We start from the raw sequence: 25,815 nt of genomic DNA, 5'->3' as shown, positions 1-25,815 counted from the left end.
GGCTGTCATGGGATCACGCAGGACCAGGACAAAGGCCTCCCGTCCCTTCCCCATCAGAAAGTGGAAGACCTCCAGGAAAAGCGAACCTGTGACCCGCCATGCATTATCGGGGAAAGATCTGAATAAATCTCTCCTTCTGCTCATGGGAACTTTCTTTTTTCAAAAATTCACCTGAATCTCTGTATCCATTCTCCTCTGGGGCACACAGGGAAATATTATCTCTAAGTTACCCCAAGGGCTGTTTCTGTTCTCTGGCAGAGAAGATTTGAGGGTGAGTGGGGTTGGGACCATGCTCACAGGAAAGGCTGATTTTCACAAAAGCCAGGCTCAGCCAGGAAAGCAAAGCACTGTCCTCACACTGCCCTGGAACAAAGGACCCCAGAGGTTGCCCATCTGGGAAATCAGGTAGCACAGGAAATGGGGCCATCTGAAGTCCACACAAAGATGACCATGAAGGAGAAACTGTGGACAATGGACACATCATAGCACGGTTTCTTCTCAGCCCCTGGTGTACTGAGCCCTCCTGCCCTATTCAGCCTAGGCCCTGGTGGCCCTCTTCTGACACACTTGTTGTTTGTTGTTGTTGTTAAGGTCGTCGAGTCGGTTCCAGCTCATAGTGACCCTATGCACAACAGAACGAAACACTGCCCGGTCCTGCGCCATCCTTATAATCATTGTTATGCTTGAGCTCATTGTTGCAGCCACTGTGTCAATCCACCTTGTTGAGGGTCTGACACACGACCCTTCACAAATGAACTCACCTGTCCCCAAACCCAGGATTCAGGATCCCCAACCAACATCACTGGCTTCCTCTGTTCCAAAGGCCAGCTCTCAGAGCATCTTTATTTTGGGGTGGGGGGTGGGGTGGAGAAGACACAGAGATGGACTGTAGAAGTAACCAAGGTAAGGAAGGACCCACATTCAGGACCAAGCAAAGTCCTTTCAGGCACTGCCATTAACTCTAGACCACATTTCCTGTAGCTGCAGAAACACACAAATTTGGTCCATTTATTAAAGCACGAAGCCCACAGATCGCAAGGCTGTTCTGCCATTGCCCAAGTGTTCTCTGTCACGACATGAAGCTGATAAACATATAAAAATAACCACATCTTGATTTAACCCTAAGTGACTCTTAACCAACATGCATACATCACTGGATTGGAAAAGTGACCCCTCTCAGGGTCTTTTTATCAGCACTTTCACCACAAATCTCACGCGGTCAGCATGGACTCGGCTGTTGTTACTGTGCTGTCACTTACAGCGCAGTCACTGATCTGAGAGATGGAGACAGAGACCTGCCATGTTACCTCCTGCCCATTTCATCCTCTTCCTTGCTAATAAAGCTCAGCTGTGAAGAAGAAAGAGAACGCACAAAAATTCAGAAATCCACAATAATTTATGACTGTCAGCACCGCGGACGGTGTGTCACTGATGCTCACTCCCAGGTGCTGAAGCAGGGAAGACACACCATGAGAAGTGACTGCTGGAAAGTTTCCCGTCTCTATTTCATGGGAAATAAATGCAATGGGGGAGAATGTTACTATAGGGGGACAACCTAACTCTTTCCTAATTTATAAATTATGAACTCATTGCACATGTCTGGAGTTTAGAGTTGTTGGTACATCCTTTGCAACACCCTGCATGGTCAATTGCTGCACTCAGAGTGTTGCCTCAGGGAGGCTGAGAGTTTGCTGTGGCCTCACAGTTGAGTATCTCTGCCCCTGAGACTTGGACCTCTCTGCCTGCAACACAGGGGGAACTTTCATGATTTAACTTCTGAGCCCAGTGCCTGACCTTAGAACCACAGCTATCACCTAGCCTGGAGATCCCTAAGCACAGAGTCCTGGCCCCTGCCCCAGGCCTGGATGTGCCCCTGGGCTGCTAAGCTGAAATGAGTCCTGGGCTACTTGCCCAGATCCTCCAGGTCGAGTCTCCTGCTGGTTTCAGAAGCCTTTCTTCCATCCTTCCCAGAACAGTAAACAACCTTCCCAAAGGAGTAGTGGAGCCTAAGGACTTATCTCCCAGTATAGGGCCCTGCTCTTGGGGCTCCATCACTCTGCCTGTGACCACAGGGGAAGGAGATCTGACTGGGGTCGCTCACAGTCACCCCCATCTTCCTCATTCTCATCACATCCTACCTACAGAGGCAAATCTAGTCCCTAGAACCTCAGCCCAGCCCTTCTCAGGGGCTCATGTCCAGCCTGGCCTGCCTCCCTATGGTTCCCACTCACACCACTTAGGATGCCTGGTACAGCAGTTTACCTGGGTGCTCATGGAGGGCCTCCAACTGCCTTGAATGGGAGAAGACCCCTCCTCACTTCCCATATCTTAGTAGTCACCATGGTCTCCTCTGCTCTGTCCCTGCACCCACTCTCAGCCCTCACCGTCTCTCATGGACACAGCAACAATCTCCTAACTAGTGGGACTGACATCTGCCACCTCAGTGTATGACCCTGCTTCCGGAGGCTTCTCATGCCCGGCCAGTGATGGAAATTAGCACATACAACATTCATGCAAATTGGTTTGTACGTTTACCTCATGGTAACGTGCACACCCTCTGACCAGGATCCATTTCTAAGAACCCTCACTGACCTGTGGGCTCTTGGAAGGCAGATTGCGCCTGTCCTGCTCTCTGCTGAGTCCAGTGATGGCACACAGCCCAGCACAGGGAGCTTCGCAGATACATCGTGCACAAATAAGATCAACACCCCCACATGCAGTAAAGGCACTTGTATGAGAAAGTTCACTGCAGAGTTGCTTGTGAATAAGAGAACTGAGAAACAGTCTCCAGGCCAGCACAGTGTGTGGATAAAGCACCACAGTGCAGCCGTGCAATGAAGTAATGAGGAATCACTTAAAAAACATGATTGAAACAAATCAACATGAACTAACATGGTACGTGCCCACCACACATACTTCACTCTGAGAGAATGCTATGAAACAAACAATCTCATTCAGTAATATCTTGGCTGTAAACAAATAAATGAAACATTATTGAAAGATTTACACCAACTGGGAAAAGTGGTTGTTGTTGTTGTCAGGTGCTGACTCATAGCAACACTACGTACACCAGAATGAAACAGAGCCCAGTCTTGCGCCATCCTCATGATCATTGTTATGCTTGAGCCCATTGTTTTAGTCACTGTGTCAATCAATTTCACTGAGGGTCTTCCTCTTTTTTGCCGACCCTCTACTTTACCAAGCATGATGTCCTTTTCCAGAGACTGGGCCCTCCTGATAACATGTCCAAAGTTCATGAGACAAAGTCTTGCCGTCCTTGCTTCTAAGGAGCATTCTGGCTGCACTTCTTCCAAGACAGGCTTGTTCATTCTTCTGGAAGTCCATGGTATATTCAGTATTCTTCACCAATGCCATAATTCAAAGGTATCAATTTTTCTTTGGTCTTCTTTATTCATTGTGCAACTTTCACATGCATATGAGGCAACTGAAAACATCATGACTTGGGTCAAGCTCACCTTAGTCCTCAAGGTAACATTGTTGCTTTTTAATACTTTAAAGAGGTCTTTTGCAGATTTTCTCAGTGCAATATGTGTAATGCAAAAGTGGTTGTGTCCTGGAAATGGAATTGGCCAGGACTTAACGCATATTATTTTATACAGGTTTGTAATGCTGGTCTTTTACAATTAATGCGTTTTCTTGTGTGACTTTAAACACAACAGGTAAAACCATCTTATAAGAACCAGAAGACCTCCCAGACCCTCAGGACCCAGAGCCCAGGCCTCCCTCCAGTCCCTTCCCCTTCACTGAGTCTCCTCTGAGACAAGCCTTTGTGATTCTGTCTACATCCTTGTGGAAGGAAGGCACCAGCCCCCAGAGAGGGATGTATCTTCCTGCAGCTCCCACATCAGGTGGGGACAGAGTGATGCTCTGTCTGCCAGACACTTACAGAGTGAGCACCTACTGTATGCAGACCTGTGATTGACAGGGGACAGTCCTTGCTCTCCAGGAATGCACCATACAGAGGATATGGGGAGGAGGACAGAAGAGACCAAAATGATTGCAGGACGATATTGAACAAAAACTTCTCGAGTTGTTTGAAATGGTTAATTTTATGTTGTGTGAATTTCACGTCAATCAAAAAACAAAAACTACTTAGCACAGTTAACTTTTCCTTCTGCACTTTTCTAACTGTCCACCAGAGGGCGGAAAAGCTACTCCGCAGCCTGGAGTCCCGCACATCCCTCCCGCAAAAGAGGGCTGCTGACCCCTCAGCATTGTCCACAGCCCAGCAAGGTCTGAGCCTCACCAGCGTCACCTCAGTCCACAGTCCTCACTCTCGACCTTCCCACACACAGGACTCTGTCAGCAACACCATCCAGCCGCGTTCTCTCGCCTGAAGGCCATTCCCTCTGCACCAGGTTTCACCCCTTCCTTTGATAACCTCCATTCAAGCTCAGGGCTCAGCCAGAAGATCATTTCCCAGGGGAGCACTCTGTGACCCCCAGACCAGCTCAGATACTTGCCCTTCATAGCCTGTGACTCCATTTTAATTACCTTATTAGTTCCAAACACATCTGTCTTGTACACTGTGGAATCCCAGTGCCTAGCCCAGTGCTGACACATAACAGATTCTCAACAAATACTGGTTAAATGGAGGAAGACAAAGCACACATCACCTCACCTGCTGACTCCTGATGGTAGAGCACAATCTGTGTAGACCCAGGGCACTGGTGTCCAATGGGAAAAGCCAGCAAGTGCCCGCTGCTGTCCTAGGGACATGGGGCTTTCACCTCCCATAGTGTCATGGGGAGGACAGGGGCCTCCTAACTGTGAGAGATCAGACCGGATTAGCTACCATATAACTGACCACACACTCTGATCTCTAACTTGTGAGTGACGTCAAGTCACCCAGCAGGCCTGGGATGGGAGCCTCTGTGCTTCCTCTTCACCCAGGGAGACCTGACCTGGAACCAAACTCTAGACCCGAGATCCAAGAGAGTTACCACCAGGGAGGAATGAGCCCCAGCCGGACCACAAAACAGTCGGGGTGCCACTCCCCAGCCCTGAGGTTCACTACTCTGTGGGGAGGCCTGTCTCTGGCTCCCAAACCATCTCACTAGCACCAAGGGGTCCTAGGGATGAGGAGGTCACCAAGCCAAATGGGGACAGGATAGCACAGGATCTGCCTTTGCTCCTACCTCAGAGGGGCTGAGGGCCCACGGGGGCCTCCCTCCCCTGCCAGTAGCCTCACAGATCCCTGAGTCCCAGGTGGAAGCTGCTCCAGTGCCTAGACCCTGTGGGGAGGATTCCAGTGGACAACAGAGAAGGACACAGGTGGCCTTAATGCAACACCCCAGCACTGTGAAGGAGGGAAAAACAGAGCAGTGAGGCACCAGCCTCCCAGGCCACTGCCTACTCTTTCAGTGTCAGATACCTCACCAGGCCCTTCCTTTTAAACCTTGGGGTCAGAGAGCTCCTCCCAGGGTGCACATCTGCCTAGGAGGACAGTCCTCCTGACACTGGAACCAGGGGTCCTCTGGACAACTCACATCCCTGGGCTCACCTGTGCTTGAGTGGATTCAGGGTAGCCTGCGGACCCACAGTGAACAGGACCCCAGGCTGACCCTCAGCCAGGTGGTCAGAGCCCAGCTCTGTCTAGGGTCCGGCCCAGGTCATACACTTTGGACAGCATCCCCGGTGCACCAGACAATGGCCACAGGTCATCTTGAACCCTACAGGGGGCGAAGTAACACAGGAAACAGAAATTATTTCCCCTGAGAAATGAAACTGGCTTTTGGTTAAGGAGGTGATGATGAAGCCTGGTTTCCACCCTTGGCTCCAACAGACCTTCTGGGTCCCTCCTAAGTGTCAGCTCTGTCCTAATCCTCATCCTGGAGCTCTGGAGCCCTGTGCTGTAGGGGTTTCCTGTGCAGTTCCCCACTCCCTGCTTGGGCACATCCATGGGGAAAGCAGGGTGGCCACAGGAAAGTCAGCTGGGCAGAGGACAGAGGTCACCTAGGACAGTCAGGGAGAACACGGACAAACTTTGAGCCACCACTCAGCCACACAGGCCCCAGAGAGACAAGGTCTCCCTGAAACATCTCTCTGAGGACATGGAGCCCACTGCCTCCCAACCTCCCAGGACCAATCCTCTCTCCTCAGGGCACCCATGAAACCTCCCCCTTCAGTCCCCCGGAGCTGTAACTCCCTCCTGGACTCCCACATCCTATGTCTCTGTCCCTGGAAGCAGAGGCCAGGCTGGTCACACCAGAGAGAGAAGGCTGGTCCCTCTCACCCATTATCACCCAGCTTGACCCTTTCAGCCATGTCTATGACCTTTTGCAGGAAGTAAATCCAATCTTCCTAGTGCGGTTGAGGAGCCTGGTAGCGCAGTGGTTAAAAACTTGGCTGATAACTAAAAGGTCAGCAGTTCGAATCCACCAGCCGACCCTCGGAAACCCTATGGGGCAGTTCTACTCTGTCCTACAGGGTCACTATGAGTAAGATTCAACTCAACAGCAACAGGTTAGTGCAGATGAGAACACTGAAAAACCTGGACAACCAGTGGGTTTCTGTGTCACATGAGAAATCATCCCTGGGTTAGGGGACCCCAGGGGCTCCTTTCCTGGTGTTCACAGACCCAAGACCGGGAAATAGCAGAGGCCAATGCTGATGTGGGCAGGTCACTGTTAGGAACAGAAGTCCCAGACAGCCTGGGTATTCCAAGAGTGGTCCATAGGCAGAATGATCAGCACCACCTAAGAGCCTGGTAGATGCACTCTCAGGCCCACCTCGCACCCACTGAGTCAGAAACCGCATTTAACAGGATCCTCAGACTCTACATATACATGCGAGAGGGTGAGAAGCCCGCCCCACCACACGGATCGCTGGCTCTCATCCTGAATGGGCATCATCAACATTACTTCAGCTGCTGAAGCAGAATTTCTAAGGCATCACCTGAATACCAGGCTTCTTTGACAATTTCCACAGGTGATCCTGATGCACAACCAGGTGACATCCCCTGTGACAAGAGTACCTGATATAGCCCCTAGGCTCCTGCTGTAAAGGGAAAAGCCAAATGGGGTTAAAGAGAACTGCAGGGGAGAGCTGACTGTGCACCCTGACCCAGAGCTCTGGAAAATGCCCAACCCAGGAGGCTGATGCCCCTAGCTTTGTGTCTACCCCAACAATAGGCGTGGGTGGGGTAGGAGAAGGATCAAGGCTGAGAAGGCCAGGGGCAGCAACTGTTTCCAGTGAACCTAAATGCAGACAGAAATGAAAAGGAAAGAATGGAACTTAGGGACCAGAAATGAAAGAGGAGGGGAGGAGAGAGGCTATCTAGGGGAAACCACACTGTCCCCCCCACACACACATGACCTGCAGAAGCTCTACCCCAGGAGGAGGCTCACTGCAGAGGGAGGAAGGACAGCAGAGCAGACGTGCCTGGGACACCAGCCTTTGTATTTCTGGAGCCAGAGTTCTTCCCCACAGAGGGAGCACAGAGGAGGCAGCAGAAACCCATGGAGCCTCCCTCAGCCTCTCCCCACAGAGGGCGTGTCCACTGGCAGGGGTCCCTACTCACAGACTAGAGGGGAGGATTCCTTGGGAGGATAGGGGGAGCAGAGGCTGGCTTGGGTCTCCTAGGAGAAGAAGCCTCTGGGGGGTGACAGGCAGAAAGCTCCCTGTGGAGCGCCAGTGGAGAGAACACAGAAGAGAGAAGAGGGCACATCAACAGGAAGTGTCATTGAACTGGAATTGGTAAGAGGGAGTAAAACCGCAATTGCTGCATGTCTTCCAGATTAATTATCTCTCAGCACAATGGTTAAGAGCTCAGCTGCTAACAAAATGGTCGGGCAGTTGGAATCCACCAGTTGCTCCTTGGAAACCCTATGGGGCAGTTCTACTCTGTCCTATGGGGTCGCTATGAGGCAGAATCCTCTCCAAGGCAGCAGACTTAGGGCAAACGATAAATTGTGAAATGCCTACCAATCTCAGAAATGGGCAAATAAACACCAGGACTTGGAGGGGCCCTAGGAACGTTCACTGATTCCTCCCCCAGGTATTTGCAGACCTGTCTAAGCACTAGGTTTACAACACACAACGAAACAAGTGTCTGCCTTCATGGAGCACACATCCAGGGTAGAGGGAAGAAAGACAAGCAAATTTAGACCTGCCTGGGATGTCAGGGGTTGATAAGCACCATGGAGGACACAGAGGTCAGAAGGTGAAGACAGAGGGTCTGTAGATGAGGCGTCCCTGAAGGCAGCTCCCAAGGACACCACCTAGTGTGAGCAGGTGCCTGAGGGGAGTGAGTGAGTAAGTGAACCATGCAGACACCTGGGAGAGAGTATTAGAGAAAGAGGTAATAACAGGGTCCAAGGCACAGAAGTAATGTTGACTTGGGAAGCACACACACCCCAGATCCAAGGGCTGAAAGAGACCTGCTCAGACTCAAGGGCCCCAACCTTCCACCCCAATACAGTTGTCCAAATGCTGATTGATTTCTCTCTCTTCCCTACTAGTCTCACTTTTAATCTTCTGGAAGACATCCATCACAGCTCAACTCACTGTTGAATCCATGCCAACCAATGCTGCCAAAAGAAAGGATGTTCTACTTCTCCACAATCCACCAGCAGATCCTTTAATCTATATCTGCTACAAATGGGAAAGTACAGACAACTACAATAAAATTGTATCATGCCTACCACTAGATCAATCATATACTCCAGGGCCTGCACACAGAGATTGAGAGACAATGTACCCCAATGAGTCCCAGCTGTTCCAGAATGTCACCCTGGAGGACACAAGAATGTACAAATTAAAAATGACAAATGATAACAATGAGATATTATCTGGACAGATCCACATATACCGTAATTCCTCTCTGACATCTGGGCATGGGGTGGGGTTAATTCTACTTTAAAGATAAGGGTTGACAGGCCTGGACTCTTTGCAGTGCCTATACCCCCCTCTGCATTCCATACTTGTGTTTTGAGCATTTAGATCAGAATTCCCTTCCCGAATCCAGACCCTGCAGATTTCCACAGCAGAGTGAAGGAGACTCAGATGGAGAGTAACTCAGCAGGGGAAGATCACTTGGTCCATCCTCCCTGGGCTTCTTCCTGTGAACATGGTTCTGAAAAACAGCCTAGAGGTCAGGTCCTGGCCTGAGGGGCCCTGGGATCCTCACAGAGCAGATCAGCACCAGGAAGTCCCTTCCCCAGGCCCTGTCCCAGGCCTCCAGACTCCAGGTGATCCTGAGGAGCCTGCAGCCAGGGTTGCATCTTGGCCTCCACGACAGGTCTGATAGAGAGGAACAATTTACTGATTGCCCAAGTCCCAGAGCACTTGGAGCTGGTGACAAGCCAGGGCTCAGCCCCAAGAGCTATTCTGGATAGCTGAGTCCTTCCCCTGAGACTCAATTTGGAGACCACAGATGGCCATGGGCCCCTGGCCATTAGCTGACTACCATGGGGAAGTTAAAAGACCCTATAGGAAGGCCAGGGAAGAAGATGCCACAGGCAGCTCCTTTTCAACCTGAGAGTGCCCTCTCCTTGAGGCAAAAGATAATAGACTCCATTTATTTGGTTATTTGGGCCCCTTCTCTGTACCCAGCTTTAGGTCAGATAATTGTGAATATTTTCAGGTTAATTCACAGACAACCTTGCAAGCCAGATACCCCTAATCCTTTCTCTGGAGAGATTTTGTTGGGGGGTGGGGAGGAAATGGGGGTGTCAGAGCAAATGAATGCTTAATCTGGTTTTACTCTAGAACTAAATTACTTCCACAATCATTCAATGCCAGGCATGTCCAGGCCTCCATCCCCAGAGAGCAGATCCACACGCTCCCTGCACTGGAGTGAAAATATTTATGTTTGTTTATTGATGTGTTGTGTGTCCCTCCCACTGGAGCATAAAGGAAAGGACTTTAATGTCTCACTCCCCACTGCACACCCTGCAGCTAGCACAGACCCTACATGTAACAAACTCTCAATTACTCTTCGATAAAAGAAGGAAGGAGGGAATGGTGAGAGAATTAATGGTCCATAATCTCTTCAGAGACTGGACCCTTCTTGCAGGTTCCTTGGACTTTCAGCCACCCTGGCTCCCCGGCCTCTAGCTGACTTGAGACCCATGTTCCTTCCTTCTAACTGCCTGTTCCTAAAGCTACCCCAGGAGTCGGGTCTCATGATGACTCTGGTGCTGCTCAGTGGAGAGGGTTTCAAGATGTGCTGGACCTGCTTCTGGGTCACCTGGGAGCCCTTGGATCTTTGGGTCTGTGAATTCATGAACCCCAACTGCTCACTGCCACAGACATTTCTGACTCCGCCTGTTCCTTCCATGTCCCTCATCTTCCTCCTCCTTCATTCCAGTTGGCACTGCCCTGCTCTACACAGTTCCCTCCACCACTTAACCCTCCCCCAGATACTGACTGTCCTGTTGTCTTCCACCAATACTGTGGCCAGGCTCACCCTTCCCAGGAAACAGTAAAAGACAAAGAAATCAGTCTAAGCATCAGCCCCTGAGAGGGCTCCACAACCAACCAATGTACCCAAGACCCCAGGAGAAAAAGCTTCCACTGTGCCCATGTCCAGGGTTCTTCCCCTTAGTGGTACCAACACATGGGACAGGCCAAGCAAGGTGGATGTGCACCTCCTTGATTCACTTTCTGCACTGAACTAACCAGGAGTGAAAGGCAAGGGAATAGGTCTGCAGTCCCCAAAGCACAGAGACACATTTTATGCGTTTTACTCATGATTCACATCCTTGTCCTTGGTGTGAGGCTCACAGTTCCATTCTGAGAACTTCCTCCAGGGAGGAGCTTCCAGACCACGTACTGTTGACTAGATTTACTCTCTATTCCACAGGCACAAGTGTCCCTCAACACAACACCTTGGTCATGAGGTTGGAGTCCTCTCAGAAGGGAGATGCATGAGCCACTGTTGATTCAGTCAATATATCTCTGTGGCTGACAGCCAGGCTTCTCCTGGTCTCCCCGAGTGTTATTCTGCTCATCACACCCTGTCCGCAGGCCAGGCTGCCCTGTCTCCTTAGGTATAAGGACAATGAGAAGTCCCATCCTTAACCATCTCCAGGATATCCTTGAAAAGGGAGGCCTCAGAGAAAATACAACTGGGCTGCAGAAGGCAGAATTGTGCAGCTGAAGGGACCTCAGCCAGCACAGGTTCCAGGTGAGGAAACAGAGGTTGATCAGGCAGTCAGCTAGTCAGTTTGGACCAATATGATCAAACTCTAGTTATTATTGTTGCTTTTGTGTTATTTTGTAGTAGTTTCATAACATCACTCGTGAGATCTGAAGGGAAGAAGGGAAGCATTCTACAGTCCTCTGTGGAGACTCCTCCCCATTGTGCTCAACTCTCCATGAGGAATCACTGACAGGGATCGCTTTTCTAAACTAACATAATACATAATTCCTACTAATATGATCTCTTTCCTCCTTTTATATTGTGACACCTCAAAATTCCCTCTGATCAATTCTGTCCCCTTAGCAGGACCGCCTCTCTCTCCCCATCCAGGAAATCTCTGATCTCAAAGACTTCAGCATCTTCCTTTGATCATAATGTGATCCTTGCTGGACTTCCAGCTTGGCCTAAGATCTTCTAGTGTTCACTAGAAATTTATTCCTTCAGACAATTGGCCTCAGATCTTTGAACCATTAATAACAATTTTCACATTTGGAAGATATTTAATCAAGTTTATACCCATATTCACTAAACACAAATGGTTCATGAGGGCCAGATTCTCCTCAAGTTCATGCTCCCCACTTTCCACCAGGGCCCGCTCTGCATTTGGAACCATCCACATGTATTTCAGGAAAGACAAACATGCTCCTCAGGTGCCCTCAGCCATGGGAGAAGGGACGCTAAAGACCAAGGAGAGAGCAGGGTTCTGTTTCCAAACCAACCAGCTCCTGTCTCCTCATGCTATTCTAGATCATTCCTTGGACTTGGCTCTGTCCTTTATGGAGCCATGGCATCTTGTCAGTCACCATCAAACGCTGTAAAGAACTGCCCCCAGGGCCTGACCACTGGTCTTGCTACAGGTCTTCCTCGCTGTAATTTCTGCTCATGACACCCAGTCTCCAGGACAGGCTGCCTCATATCCTCAGGTTTAATGACAATTAGGAGTCCTGTCATTGCCCACATCTAGGGTGTCTTTGAACAAAAAGTTGTATTTCAGAGAAAAAACACCTGATGTGGGCAATGTAGAATTGTGCAGCTGGAGGGACCTCAGCAAGCACACGTTCCAGCTGAGGAAGCTGAGGTCGGTCAGGTAGTCAGCTGGTCAGGGAAGAGCCCAGGAGAGGCCCTGGGTAATCTCTGATCCCCAGACCTGTGACTTTCCATGAACAAACGCTGCTACTTCATTAACATTTGAGAAAGTCTGTGCTTTTTCCCAGAGATAGAATAAGGCAGGTAGGTCTGACAATCTCTGAGCACTCAAATTGTCAGGCATTTATCTTGTAATACAGAGATCTGCTATGTATTTTAAAGACACCAGGTTAGCTGAGAGAGATGCATTGCCAACCCTGAATGAAAGGTGCCTTTAGTGGAATCAAAGATACTAAATGGGGTAATATTCTCTCTGTTATCTGACAGCGGAATTAACCACACCCTTCATCACCAACAGCAGCTCCAACTCCATGGAGGACCAGGACTCTGTTATATTAACGTGTGACCCTGAGACTCAGAATACAACCTACCTGTGGTTGATAAACAATCAGAGCCTCCCAGACAGTGACAGACTGGAGCTGTCCTCGGACAACAGGACCCTTACTGTATACAATGTCACAAGGAATGACACAGGACCCTATGAGTGTTGAACCTGGAACCCAGTGTATGTCCTCCATAGTGACCCATTCATCCTGAATGTTCTCTGTGAGTAACCTCTGTTCCCATATGGTACAGGCTGCTGGCCCAAACCCACACTGTCAGAGCCAGGCCACGTCAGTCTTCTCAGGTCCGAGTACACTGACCCTCAGCCCCTGGACACCCAAGCTGGCCATGAAGTCCTTTCCCTGGCAAATCTGAGCAGGCCCAGCCATGCCACCAGACGAGGAGGGGAGGGGTTGCTCCTGTGTTGAGATGCTTGGGGTCAATACCTGGGATAGGGGAAACTGGTTGATGGTCTCAGATCAGGATCAGAGAAGTCAGAGGGTTAGTGTGTGGGACTTTTTAAAACAAGGCTCAGAGGGATGCTGTGGCCCTTATCAGGCCAGGAGCTTCCCCTTCCCTCTGGTTACATCACAACATGCCTTTATTTTGTTTGCTCCGGATGGTGCAGACACCCCCACCATTTCCCCCTCAGGCTGGAATTACCCTCCAGGGACCATTGTTACCCTCTCCTGCCAAACAGCCTCCAGCCCAACAGCACAGTGTTCTTGATTTATCAGTGGGAGTCTCCATCAACCCACACAAGAGATCTTTATCCCCAACATAGCACTGAATGATAGTGGATGCTAGGACTGCCTCATCCATAACTCTGCCACTGGCCTCAGTAGAACCATGACAAGACTGTAACAGTCTCTGGAAAGTAGCTCCCTGGAACTCTCGCAATGAGCTCGGGGGTGGATGTCTGTCTGGTTCTCAGAAAAAATCCTGGAAGAAGCTATTTCCCAGCCTATGTCCCCTGGGCACACAAAAATCCCAAATTCTATCCCTGAGCATTCAACTATTTCTGCGCAGAATATTCCTTCCCTTGCTCTTCTTATTTCTCAGGGCAGACCTTGGGTCCAGCCTAGAATGCAGGAAGGTGGTTCTCTTAGCCCCAGATAGTTATTTGGAATGGGAGGGGACTCCACAAAGGGTAGGGAAGAATGTTTCCAGAGTCAAGTTGCTCCTCTCCATCACTAACTGTCATCTCAGTTTTTGTTCACAGATTCCATGTGCTACGAGGAACATACAAGGCTGTGGAAAAAACTCATGCTTTTCCCCCGAAGAAGAGGACAGAATAGCCACCAGTGGGGTGACAGGCAGGACAGGACTCTGCCTTCCTGCTCTGCTACCTGCCTTCCCCTGGTGCACTGACCCTGTTCTGACACCACTGGCGATTAGACCAGTGAGTGTAGAGGGGTGCACATGAGCCTTGTCCTAATCTTGCTAAAAAGTACAGCCCATTGACACCACAGCAGACTGGGATTATACTGCAGGGAAATGGGGAAAAGTACAAGCTTCAGGGCAGATATGCCTGAGCCTGTCCCAGCTCTGAAGTTACAGCTGTATGAGTTGTGTGATACCAGCACAGATGATACAAAAAGGAGAACAATGAATCATGAATCATAGTTGGAAAACTAGATAGATGCACCCATGAAATCCCTTCATGGTGGGAAGGGCCAAAAGTATGCAGTTTATAGAGAGAGTTAACAGTACCAGCCTTTGGTTAGAACCATTACCGCTCCTGTCTAGAGATTCCCATCACCTGAAAGTCAGTCCACAGACCAGGAAGCAAAAGTCTTTTTCAGGTTAACAAATCCTTCAGATTTAAATCTCTTCAGTTCCTAAAGTTTTAAAGACTGGGCTTCATTCCCCTGTAAATTATTTAACAATAAGAAAACCCTTTCCTTCTGCATGTAAAGCTGCCCTGACCCAGAGATGGACAGAGCTGGCAGCCTGCCTTCCCCACATACACCAAAGTGTTTACTAGAGAGGTGGCCTGATCTCTTATAAAGTCCCAGGATGCCCTAGGAAAGGGCCACACAAAGTTCCAAGAGTGTCGTGAGGAGGGTGTCGCAACAACTACTCCAAATGATTTGTGTCTTTCCACAATGTCTTTATTAGTTATTAGGCACACAGATTCTTGGCTACCCTGGACGCCAGAGATCTGAATTCACCAAGGGAAAGGAGAGGGAAAGCAAGCAAGCTTACAGAAAATGAGGATGGTGTTTGGGCATTTTGTTTTCTGGTCCAGGCCAACTCTTGACCATGCCGTCGTCGATGGCTGGGATGTCAAATCAGCCTTAATCCCCGAGAATCTCTCATGGATCTCTGTCACGTCTCTTGAGCACAACAGCTTATTACCCCTTAGCTCTCAACGTATGACCAAAGCAACGTGTATTGGGTCGGGAGTGAACTAAGAGTAAGCCTGGGCGAGCTGCCACAGCCCACGGCTTCCTAGCTCACTGAGTCTCGACCCCCAACGTATGACCGAGTTAGCAACGTCTCTAGGACTTGGCAGTAAGCCCAGGCATGCTGCCGCAGCCCACTGCTTCCCAGTCCACAGCGTATGACTGAGTTGGCTCTGGTTATAACTCTGAGCCAAGTTGAGTCTTAGTGTCCCTTCTTTTATACATGTTGGAACTCTTTGAGCCCATTTGGTTGGTATTGATAAGTCCTTGTTTGTGACTTAGTTGGTCCTGGTGTCTTCTGTTGATAAGGTTGTTTTTTCTCCTCTAGGTTGCATCATCTTCTTTATCTCCTTTCTTCACATGTTGTTTGCTTCTACGTTTGCCTTCAGCTAGCCTGCTCTCCACACAAGGGTCAAATATTCTACCTGTTGATGAGTTTGTTGGACACGTGGGCTGAGAAGAGATCCCAGTGCTGATACTCCAGAGATGTCCACATCCCAGTCAGGGGGCTGCACCTATTTCCTAGTGATGGGCAGCTGTCCTGTCCTCGACAGATCAACATCTGTATAAACAGCCACTGCAGAAAGTCAGGATCACAATTTGGGTCACCTTTCAGAGCTCACTGTGGGATCTGTAAGTTGGCTGGGATCTCAGAGGAAAGAGAGTGGCCCAGCCCCATGGTCCTCTCACAGTCACCTCCTCTCTTTCTCACAGTCAGTGACAAAACCCTCCATCCAAGCCATCAACATCACAGTCATAGAAAAGTAGGGCCCCGTGACCCTGACCTGCCTCATCAACCACAATGGAATCATCATCAGGTAGGCCTTTGAAGGGTAGAGCCTGCAGCTCATGGAGAAAATGATGCTTTCCCTGGACAGCAGCTGCCTCACCACAGACCCTGTCAGTAGGGAGGGGGATGTCAGGGAGTATCAGTGCGAGGCCTTCAACCCGGTCGGTTCCTGCAAAAGTGGCCTCCTCGGCTAACTGTGAAAAGTGAATGACTCCTCATCCCCTCCTATGAGTTATAAAATTATAAATCTCAATGTTCTTTTCAGGAACATGGTGGTTATAATGCACTTTATAGAGTAGTTGTGAATAGGCAATGGAAGAAGGATGAGAAAATCTTAGAGAATTGTATTCTGACTCTAGGTGTCCCAAAATGTTAACATTATCATGTTGTTGGCACAAAATCACATTCACCTCCTGTCCCACCACTGTGCTCTCAACTGCACCCTCTTTAACCATAGAAGTAACACGGCTCCCTCCCAGGACCGGTAGTGCCCATGTGTGATGAGGGGGCTCTGAGCACCACCCAGCAGAAGATCAGCTCTCAGGAACCACACCTCCATCACTCCTGCAGCAGAGGTGAGGGAGGTGCCTGGACTTCACCATGGCAAAGGAAATAGACAAGAGGACATTCATGTGATGATAATACACAAATGAAATGTACGTGACACATTGTAATCCACCCATGAGGTCCCAGCCCAGATATGGGGAGAGAGGTTGGAGAGCCCAGAAGCTGAGAACCTGGGACAAGGCACAACCACTGAGCGAAAGGGACAGTCTTGGGGGAAATTCCCATCCCACTCACAGACCCCACACCACCTCAGCTGTCCTGGTTGCCGTCTGCGTAAGTGTAGAGTGATTCAGGGCTTAGGACCTCAAGCTCTCTGCAGGGAAAGGGTCCCTCATTACTGACACCCAACATAGAAGGGGATTGGAAAAGGGAAGATCTCTCCCCATGAGGTGTCAGCATCGCCTGGGAAAGATGCACCCAGGATCACCTGTTCGTGGGGACGCAGCCCAGGCTGAATCACAATGGAGCGAACCCAGAAGCAACAGAGGATGAGTCTCAGGCTAGTCTCCTCCTCTGTCCATTGCAGATGACAGATCTGAAGGAGCCTGAGGACTCTCTGCTGAGGCCATCGCAGGCATCATGAGTGCTGTCCTATTTGGGGTGGCTGTGGTGGCTGCTCTGGGGTGTTGCCTCCTCATCAGAACTGAATGGTAATATGGTACATCCTCCACCTCATCTCCTATCCCCAGGTTGACCCCAGGCCAGGATGAAGGAGGCCCCATTCTTGGAATATGGGCCTGTCTCTGCACACCTCCCCAATTCCCCCAAGGACCCTTTCCTCCAATTCTATCTGGGCTCTACCCTTGCTGTGCACTGACCTCACACTGTGTCCTCACAGTCTCTTCATCTATAAATTAGAGACAATTATGGCCCCACCCCTCAGTGGAGTCCTAGTTCATTCAGGCAGCAAACTGACAGTGGTGTCTGGGAGGTAGTTAGTGCTCAGTGAACGGCACTTCCTATTGTTTATTCAAATCAACCCAACCCCACTGGAAATTCCTTTCTTGTGGTCTGAGTCTCTTCTGGTCAGCTTTCTCCTGGGCTGGTGTCATGGAATGAATTGTGTCCCCCCAAAATATCTGTTAACTTGGCTAGGTCATGATTCCCAGTATGGTATGACTGTCTACCGTTTTGTCATCTGATGTGATTTCTGTATATGTTTTAAATCCTATCCCTATGATGGATTACCCATTGCCATCGAGTCGATTCTGACTTATTGCAACCCTATAGGACAGAGTAGAACTGCCTCATATGGTTTCCAAGCAGTACCTGGTGGATTCGAACTGCCAACCTTTTGGTGAGCAGCCATAGCTCTTAAACACTACTCCACCAGGGTTTCCAATGAGATGGATCAGTGACAGTTATATTGATAAGGTCTACAAGATTAGTGTCTTAAGCCAATCTCTTCTGAACAGATAGTGAACAGATAGACATGGGGATCTCATACCACCAAGAAAGCAGTGCTGGCGGCAGAGCACAACCTTTGGACCCATGGTCCCTGTGCGGAGAAGCTCTTAGTCCAGGGAAGATTGATGAGAAGGCCTACGGAGAGAGAAAGCCTTCCCCTGGAGCTGTTGCCCTGAATTTGGACTTTTTAGCCTACTTTACCGTGAGAAAATAAATTTCTCGTTGTTAAAGCAATCCACTTGTGGTATTTCTGTTATAGCACTGGATGCCTAAGACAGCTGACATCTGCCTGACAATCTGATGATATCTTCCCTCTGGGCCCAGGGTAGATGTGGCTTCCTAAGGCTTCTCCTCAGCTCCCCCCTCTAGAGCTCCTCCTTTCATCCCCACAGTAATGGAGAAAAGAGGTCTCACCCCCTGCTGGAAATGGAGTTCCCTCCTTGTCCTCTGCTCTGACCACAAACCCTACAACCTCTCCCTGCACCCTCACCAATAACCTGACCTTTCCTAGGGTCAGCAGCCAGAGCGACCTTGGACATCAGTGGCCCCTAACATACACCCTCAGTGAGTGCACATTCATCCTGGAGAGGCCTCCCCCCAGCATCCATTCCTGCCCACCACCTCCTCGGCCTCTGATCTTTGCCTGTGGTCTCAGGAAAGGAATCACAGAACCCTCAGGAGAGAGGGCTTCACTGTGGCCATGTCAGACCTGAACTGTGGAATGTGGAGCAAGAGCCACCCCTCAGCCTCTCTTGATCCCTTCTGGCCCCTAAAATGCCCCAAGAGCCTCTATCCAGGAGATGCTCCCACTTTTCTGGGTCTACAGGGGCTGAGGGACAATGAGCACCTCCTTCAAGGGAACCTAAGCTCCTTTATACCCTTGAGAGCTAACACCTGTCTCTGCTCCCCCAGTCATGGTCAATCTGACATCTCTGCCTCCCCCGTAAGCCCATCCCCTCCTCACCCTTCGCTAGGGGATCCCAGCTCACAGCTCTGGACAGGGGGACTGGCCAACACTTCACAAAGAATAGACACACCACTGTTTCCAGAAAAGCCAGGACAGTGTTAGCCCTAATCGGCCAGGAGCTGAGCTTCCCTTCAGGGATAGGGACTCCCCCACACTCTGTCCTGAGCCCACCCTGTGTCCACTCAGTTGTCTTAAGAGAGGGTCTGGAGTCCAGCAAGGAACACAGAAGGGCCCCTGGAAGCAGCAGTCAGGGGTTCCAGGTTAACAAGGGTGAGGGATGGGGACTCAGCAAGAATATGTGTGGTGTTCTGTTAGGCAGGCTGGAGGACTGACGCTGAGGAGTCAGAGGCGGTCACCCCTGTTGAGAAATGAGCAAAATCAGACCCAAGAGGATGAGCTCTAGGCTGTAAGGTTAAGAACCTTCTAAGCTGGGGCCCTGGCACCTGCTCACTTGGCCTCTACCGTAACCCTTTCCCTGCCTGTCCCATGACTTCTTCTCTCTCTCCCTTGCCCAGCCCCTCTCCCCCATGTGTCAATCAGGCAGCTGTTCCCATCTGTGAGGTGAGTTTGAGCCATGAATGTTCTGGCCCACAGTCCCAAGGGATACTCAAGACGTACCCCACCTCACACTTGGCTGTGTGTTGAGATTCAGGGAATAGCAGTGAAGAGGGGCACAGATGTGATGTGCGGAGGAGGGCTGGGCTGAGAAGCAGGGACCTCCCTGAGCACAGCCAGGCCCAACGCAGAGCAGCTCTGAGCTGGCACGATAGCCAGGGAGAAGCTATGACATTCTGAGGTTACAAGGGTTTCAGAGACCATTTCTTCTCCTCCCTTGCTCTGCTTTTTTTTTTTTTTATAGGAATTACTAATCCCTGATGCAAACATTTATAATCAGATCAACCCAGAAGCACAAGTGGCTCCTTAGTTACATCCAGGAACTGTTACTGGTTATAGTGTTGTTCAACTATAATATTTACTTGTTGATCTTCAGTCTCATTGGTCTATTCGTTATTGAAGTGGAGTGTTGCAGTCTCCAACTATTACTGAATTGTCTATTTCGACCTTTAATTTTGTCAGTTTTTGCTTCATGTATTTTGATGCTCTGTTATTTGGCACATACCTGTGATATATTCCTGATGGATTTTATCATTAGAAAATGTCCCTCTATATCTGTAGTATTGCTTTCAAAGTCTTTTTTGTCTTACATGAGTATAGCCACTCCAGCTTTCTTGTGGGTGCTGTTCACATGATATACCTTTTCCCATCCTTTTACTTTCAATCTATTTGTGCCTTTGAATTTGTCTCCTGTAGACAATAAATAGTTGTGTCATTATTTTTAATTCAGTCTCACAACCTCTGCCTTTTGGTTAGATTGTTTAATCCATTCACGTATTACTATTGACATAGTTGGATTTATATCTGCCATTTTACTTTTTGTTTTCTATACATCTCATGTATTATTGTCCTCTATTCCTCATTTACTTTTTCTTTTCAATTAAGTGAATATTTTAAATAATGTCACTTTAATTTCATTGATGGTTTTTCTACTATGCCTTTTGCATTTTATATTTTTTGCCGTGTATATCTTAAATTGATTTCCTTCAGTTCTCTGTCCTTAAATTCCTTTAGCTCTTTGATCATACTGAAGACAGTTATTTTAAAGACTTTAACTAGTAAATCCAGTGGTTCAGCTTCCTCAGGGTTGATTTCTGTCACAGTATTTTCTTCCTTTGAATGGGTTCTCTTCCTGTTTCTCTGTATGCCTTGTGATTTTTTCATTGAAAATGAGACATTTGAATAATATAATGTGGTAACTCTGGACATCACATTCTCCTCCTTCCTCAGAGTTTGCTGGGGGACTTTCCTCCTTTCTTTCACCTTTCCTTTTATTGTAGAAGGCTGTAGTAGTCCATAGGTTTAGTGGCTTTTTGAAACTACTTTTACAAAGACTGGATTCCTTCATGTGTGTTGATTGGAATCTCTGTTCCCTTCGCTTGTGTTCAGCAAAGCTCCTCACACTGTCATGCCAGAAGTAGGTCTCAGTGACCAGCATGAGATGTTCGATCAGCTCAATGCACAGGGAGGAAAAACAAACCGTTAATCCATGCAAAAACCAAAAACATTCTTCTGAGGCTTCAAAACCTCAGCATTCCCCAAGTTTACATATTCTCCTCTCATCCATAGGTCGCTGGTTCTCAAGTCAGTCTCAGTCTCTCCTGAGACCCCATTCTAATTATTGTCTGCTCTTTCCTTGTGAATCTGTTATCCCGGCTCCTGACCCAGGTATGTCTGCTCATGGTGTAGCCACACAACCTCCCCTGAGACAGAACCCTGGAGCATCTCTAAATCCTCCTGGCCTTTATCCCATGTGTAACCTGTCCCCAACCCCAGCCCTTCTTTTTTGAGCCTTCTTGACCTCACCTCCTCCCTCCTGTGGACACAACACAGTTATAGGATTCATTATCTCTGGTCCCATTTATGTAAGGAGCCTCCTTACAGATTCCTAGACCAGCCATGCCCTCCCTGACTCACACTCCGTTCTACTCTTCAGCAGGATTCTTCTATAGCCCATGTGTGAACATTCTCTGCTAAAACACTCCCTGGCTCCCATGGGAAATGGACTAAAGTCAAACATCTAAGGTCCTTTTCATTCTCAACACATGAACTCACTCTCCCACATCTCCAGAACTCCCTACATCAGAGGTCTGTGGTCTGGATCCTTGCATGCCTGGGACCACTTCATTTAAATTTACAATAGTGAGAAACACTCCAACCCTAAGATCCTCACCCAACCCACGTGTCTGACAAGAATCACGGATGTGACAACTGCTGGTTCCACAGAACTAAGGCTTCAGTGGCAAGGGTATCTTTATCTCTGTCCTCCCTTTCTGGAGCCAATGAACACTACAGGCTGCTTCAGAACATCAGCTGTCTCCACTCAGAACACAGCCCTCAGGTGTATATTAACTTCTACAAGGAGAGGTAACATGGGAATAGAAGGTGCTTAGAACTTCACCCTACCCAGGTACCATCCCAGATCCCAACCCTTCCTCATATCTAAATTGGAAAAAGACACACACAACAACCTGAACTCATCAATCAAGTCCCCAAGATCAATCACAGCTGACTTTTTCCTTCCTGCTTTCACTTTCCACTTCTTTTCACCCAAACTTGGGACAGGAAGACCTTGGTGTTCTTGGTCTGTTAAGGCAGGTTCCATCTGCTGTGTTTTTTTCCTGGGATGCCCTCTCTTTCAGTTCCTAGATGCCCAAACTTAGCATTCCCCATTCCTTAATGACCAAACTCACCAGCCACCTGCTGGCCTAAGTCTTCCCTGGCCCTGCACGTGGACATGGTAGCCCCTCCTTAAAACACCCATTGCCCACTATTCTTCCTTGGATGGTAACAATAAGTTCTGTGGGAGTTATTTGTGCTCATGTCACATCAACTGTGGAACCTGGAACTCTTGAAGAGACCAGCACAGGGATCTCATTATACATCTCAGGGCCCCCTGCCTCCAGGGTGGGGGTATCACAGTGGTTTCGGCCATAAGTGTATGTATGAATGAATGGACAGTTATGAGGATAAGTTTACAGATGAATGTGTGGGCAGAGTGATGGACGTATAGGTTCGTGTGCATTCTACCACAGAATTATTCTAAGAAAGGTGAGGAAATGGACATTCTAATTAACGTTGTTGTTAGTTGCCATCAAGCTGGTCCCAGTTCATAGCAACCCTATGTACAACAGAATGAAACACTGCCCAGTCCTCTGCCATCCTAACAATCACTGCTGTGTTTGAGCCCATTGTTGCATCAACTGTGTCAATCCATCTCATTGAGGGTCTTCCTCTTTTTCACTGACCCTCTACTTTACCAAGAATGATATCCTTCTCCAGGGATTGATCCCTTTTGACAACAGGTCCAAAGTACATGAGACAAAGTCTCCCCAGCCTTGCTTCTGTGGAGCATTCTGGCTGTACTTCTTCCAGGACAGATTTGTTTGTTCTTCTGGCAACCCATGGTATATTCAAGATTCCTCACCAACACCGTAAGTCAAAGGCATCAGTTCTTCTACAGTTTTCCTTATTCACTGTCCACCTTTCGCATGCATTCGAGGTGATTGAAAATACCACGGCTTGGGTCAGGCACACCTTAGTTCTCAAAGTGACTTGTTTGCTTTTTAACACTTTAAAGAGGTCTTTTGCAACAGATTTGGCCGTGATTTGAGAAAGCTGAGGAAATGGACATTCTAATTACTACATATATCATTATGCAAATAAATTTGCACCTTTTATCTCATAATATTTAATGCTCACACACTCTGTCCAGAATCCCATTTCTAAGGATGCTCTTGACCTATGAGCTCTTAGAAGGCAGGAAGTCACCTGTTCTGGTCTCTGTGGTTGGTGCGACAGAGGTGACAGGGACACTGACTTTGGTCCTTCTGACACTGGGACTCTGATGTCCCTCTGCTAAAATATCTCTGGAAGGGGGGGGGTCCATCAGGGTATACTCTTGGTGTTAACACAAATGAGACCCAGATCCCCTAAAGAGGGCAGAGGATGGAGAATTCTCACAAAGGGAAGGAAGAGGAGATTTAGAAAGCAGCACCACCCCCTGAAGCTCTGAATCCCCCTAATCTGCCCTGTTGTCCTGATCTCATGTGTGGGGTCAGGGAAGGAAAGGGAAGGGAATAAAGTTTTGTTCACCTCGGCACTCTGGCCCTCTTGAGGACACATGGAGATTGTGTTCCAATATGCTGCTACTCACTTTTCTACCTGTAGACCTACCATCTCAGCATTCAACCTGGACATATTGTAACTGGAACACAATTACTATAGAAAGAAAGTGACCTTACATCAGACCATGAAAACATTTACCTGATGAGATCTTCTTGGGTACATGAGAGAGGAGCCTGAAGTAAGAGACACTGGGATTTCAAAGAGGTGGACCATTACACTACGTTAAAACTGTATATACATGGGAAATTCTTAAAGGATGACATTGAATAAAAACTGCTTAGCACAGTAACTTTTCCCTCTACACTTTCCTCAATGTCCACCAGAGGGTGGCAAAGTTACTCCACAGCCTGGAGCCCGCCAGAAGGGCTGCTGACCCCCTCAGCATCACCCACAGCCCAGCAGGGCCTGAGCCTCACCAGCATCACCTCACTCCACAGTCCTTCTCACTCTAGAACTCTCCTGACACTGGACTCTGTCAGCTCCTCCATCCAGCCACGTTGTGCCCACCTGGTGGCCATTTCCTCTTGTACCAGGCTCCTCCCCTCCACACCCTCCAATAATTCTCAAGTCTTAGCCAAAAGATTGCTACTACAAAATCTTTCTCTGATCCCCAGACAAGCTCAGGCCCCACTCACTCATTAGTTTCCTAATTTTCACTGAACATATGTCTTCTTGGAAACCCTGTTGGAGTAGTTGTTAAGTGCTACAGCTGCTAACCAAGAGGCTGGCAGTTTAAATCCACCAGGCACTCCTTGGAAACTCTATTGGGCAGTTCTACTCTGTCCTATAGGGTCGCTATGAGTCGGAATCGACTCAACGGCATTGGGTTTGGTTTGGTTTTATATGTGTCTTCTTGCTACACCGTAAACACCATGAACACAGAGACTACATCTGTCTTATTGTCTGTGGAATCCCAGGGTCTAGTCCAGTACCTGACACATAACAGGTGCCCAACAAATACTCATTAAATAGAGGAGAAGAAATTATATAATACAACATATCCCCTCATATTCTGACCCATGGTGCTCAGAGCACAGTCTGTCTAGACACAGAAGCACTGGCATTCACATGGGAGGAAACAGCCAGGGCCCACTGCTGTGCCAGGAACGTGAGGCCTTTGTCTTTATGCTGTCAGGAGGGAGTACAGGGACCTCCTAACAGTGAGAAGATATAACCCGTTCACTCCCAGATAACTGACCTACCCCCCTCCCCGATCTCTAATTTGTGAGAGATCTCAAGTCTTCAGGAGGGACTGGGATGGGATGCTCTGTCCTTTCTCTTCTCAAAGAGAGACCTGACCTGGAACAAATATCTAGACCCAAGATTCCAGAGAGTGTTACCACCAGGGAGGACTGAGGGTAAAGCTCCCCAGCACTGTGGATCCTTGGTCTGTGGAAACACCTGGCTGTGATCCCCTGAACCATCTCAAAAGTCCCGTGGAGCTTTGGGCACATGGGGAACTCACCGTGCAGGATGGGGAGAGGACTACACAGGATCTGCCTTTGCTTCCATCTCAGGTTAAGGACCCACGGGGACCTTCCATCCCTAACAGAAATCTCACTGAATCCCTGAGTCCAAGTGGGAGCTGCTGCAGTGCCTGGGCCATGTGGGGAGGACAACTCCCACTTCCCGCTTTTTACAACCCTTGGGGCCGGGTCTTAGGACTGCGCTGTTGCCACCCTCTTCTTTGTGTAGCTCCCTGGAGGGACTGTAACCCCCCTCAGAGGGGACTTTAACACTCCCTCCCTTGGATGTCCAGTGAAACAACCTGGTCCCACAGTGCTTGCCTTAATTCAGAGGCCTTTCCCACCCAGTTTCCAGTTTCTGTTTCTGAGCTGAGGTGGAGACCCAGTGGACCTCATCCTGGGGCAGGGATCACAGTGGCCACCTGAAACTCCTTACTGACCAAACGGGTGGGTGAGTGCCTTAAGGGTTGTGGCGGTCCGGATACTCACTGCCCAGGTTTCGGAGTCTGTAAGTTCCAGCTAGGGTCTCCAAAACTTGTAGCCCAAGAAGGGTTCTTGTCCTGTCTTATTAACAGATTGAAATAAGATGGATGCCACACCACCAGTTGCAAGTGAAACAAAATGGAAATTTATTTTTTGTGCAAACTAGGAGCAACATGGGGCTTAGCTGCTGAAAGACCACGTCCTTACTGTCTGGGGTGGTTGGGGAGTATTTTATTTCCAATGGTGGCCTGGGGGTTGGGTTTGGTGCCCAGAACTCTCTGCCCTTTACCTTCCTATGTCCACATTTGGAGGTCTGGAAGTTGAGTCATGTCGGTGATGTTCAGGTC

At 48.9% G+C, this 25,815-nt stretch overlaps 1 protein-coding gene across 1 annotated transcript in view; it reads left to right on the top strand.

Moving 5' to 3' along the window:
• Nucleotides 1–13,504, top strand: part of LOC100673161 (carcinoembryonic antigen-related cell adhesion molecule 5-like) — a 45,536-nt gene extending 32,032 nt beyond the window's left edge. Inside the window, 2 exon segments of the mRNA XM_064293749.1 lie at nt 12,581–12,859; nt 13,257–13,504. Of these exon segments, the coding sequence (XP_064149819.1) occupies nt 12,581–12,859; nt 13,257–13,444 (467 nt within the window). The 3' untranslated portion in view covers nt 13,445–13,504.
• Nucleotides 13,505–25,815: the final 12,311 nt, after the last annotated feature.

The sequence above is a fragment of the Loxodonta africana genome, chromosome 11 (assembly GCF_030014295.1).
Source record: "Loxodonta africana isolate mLoxAfr1 chromosome 11, mLoxAfr1.hap2, whole genome shotgun sequence".
Classification (NCBI taxonomy): domain Eukaryota; kingdom Metazoa; phylum Chordata; class Mammalia; order Proboscidea; family Elephantidae; genus Loxodonta; species Loxodonta africana.
The sequence above is the reverse complement of the archived record's forward strand: the minus strand, read 5'-3'. Positions and strand labels throughout refer to the sequence as shown.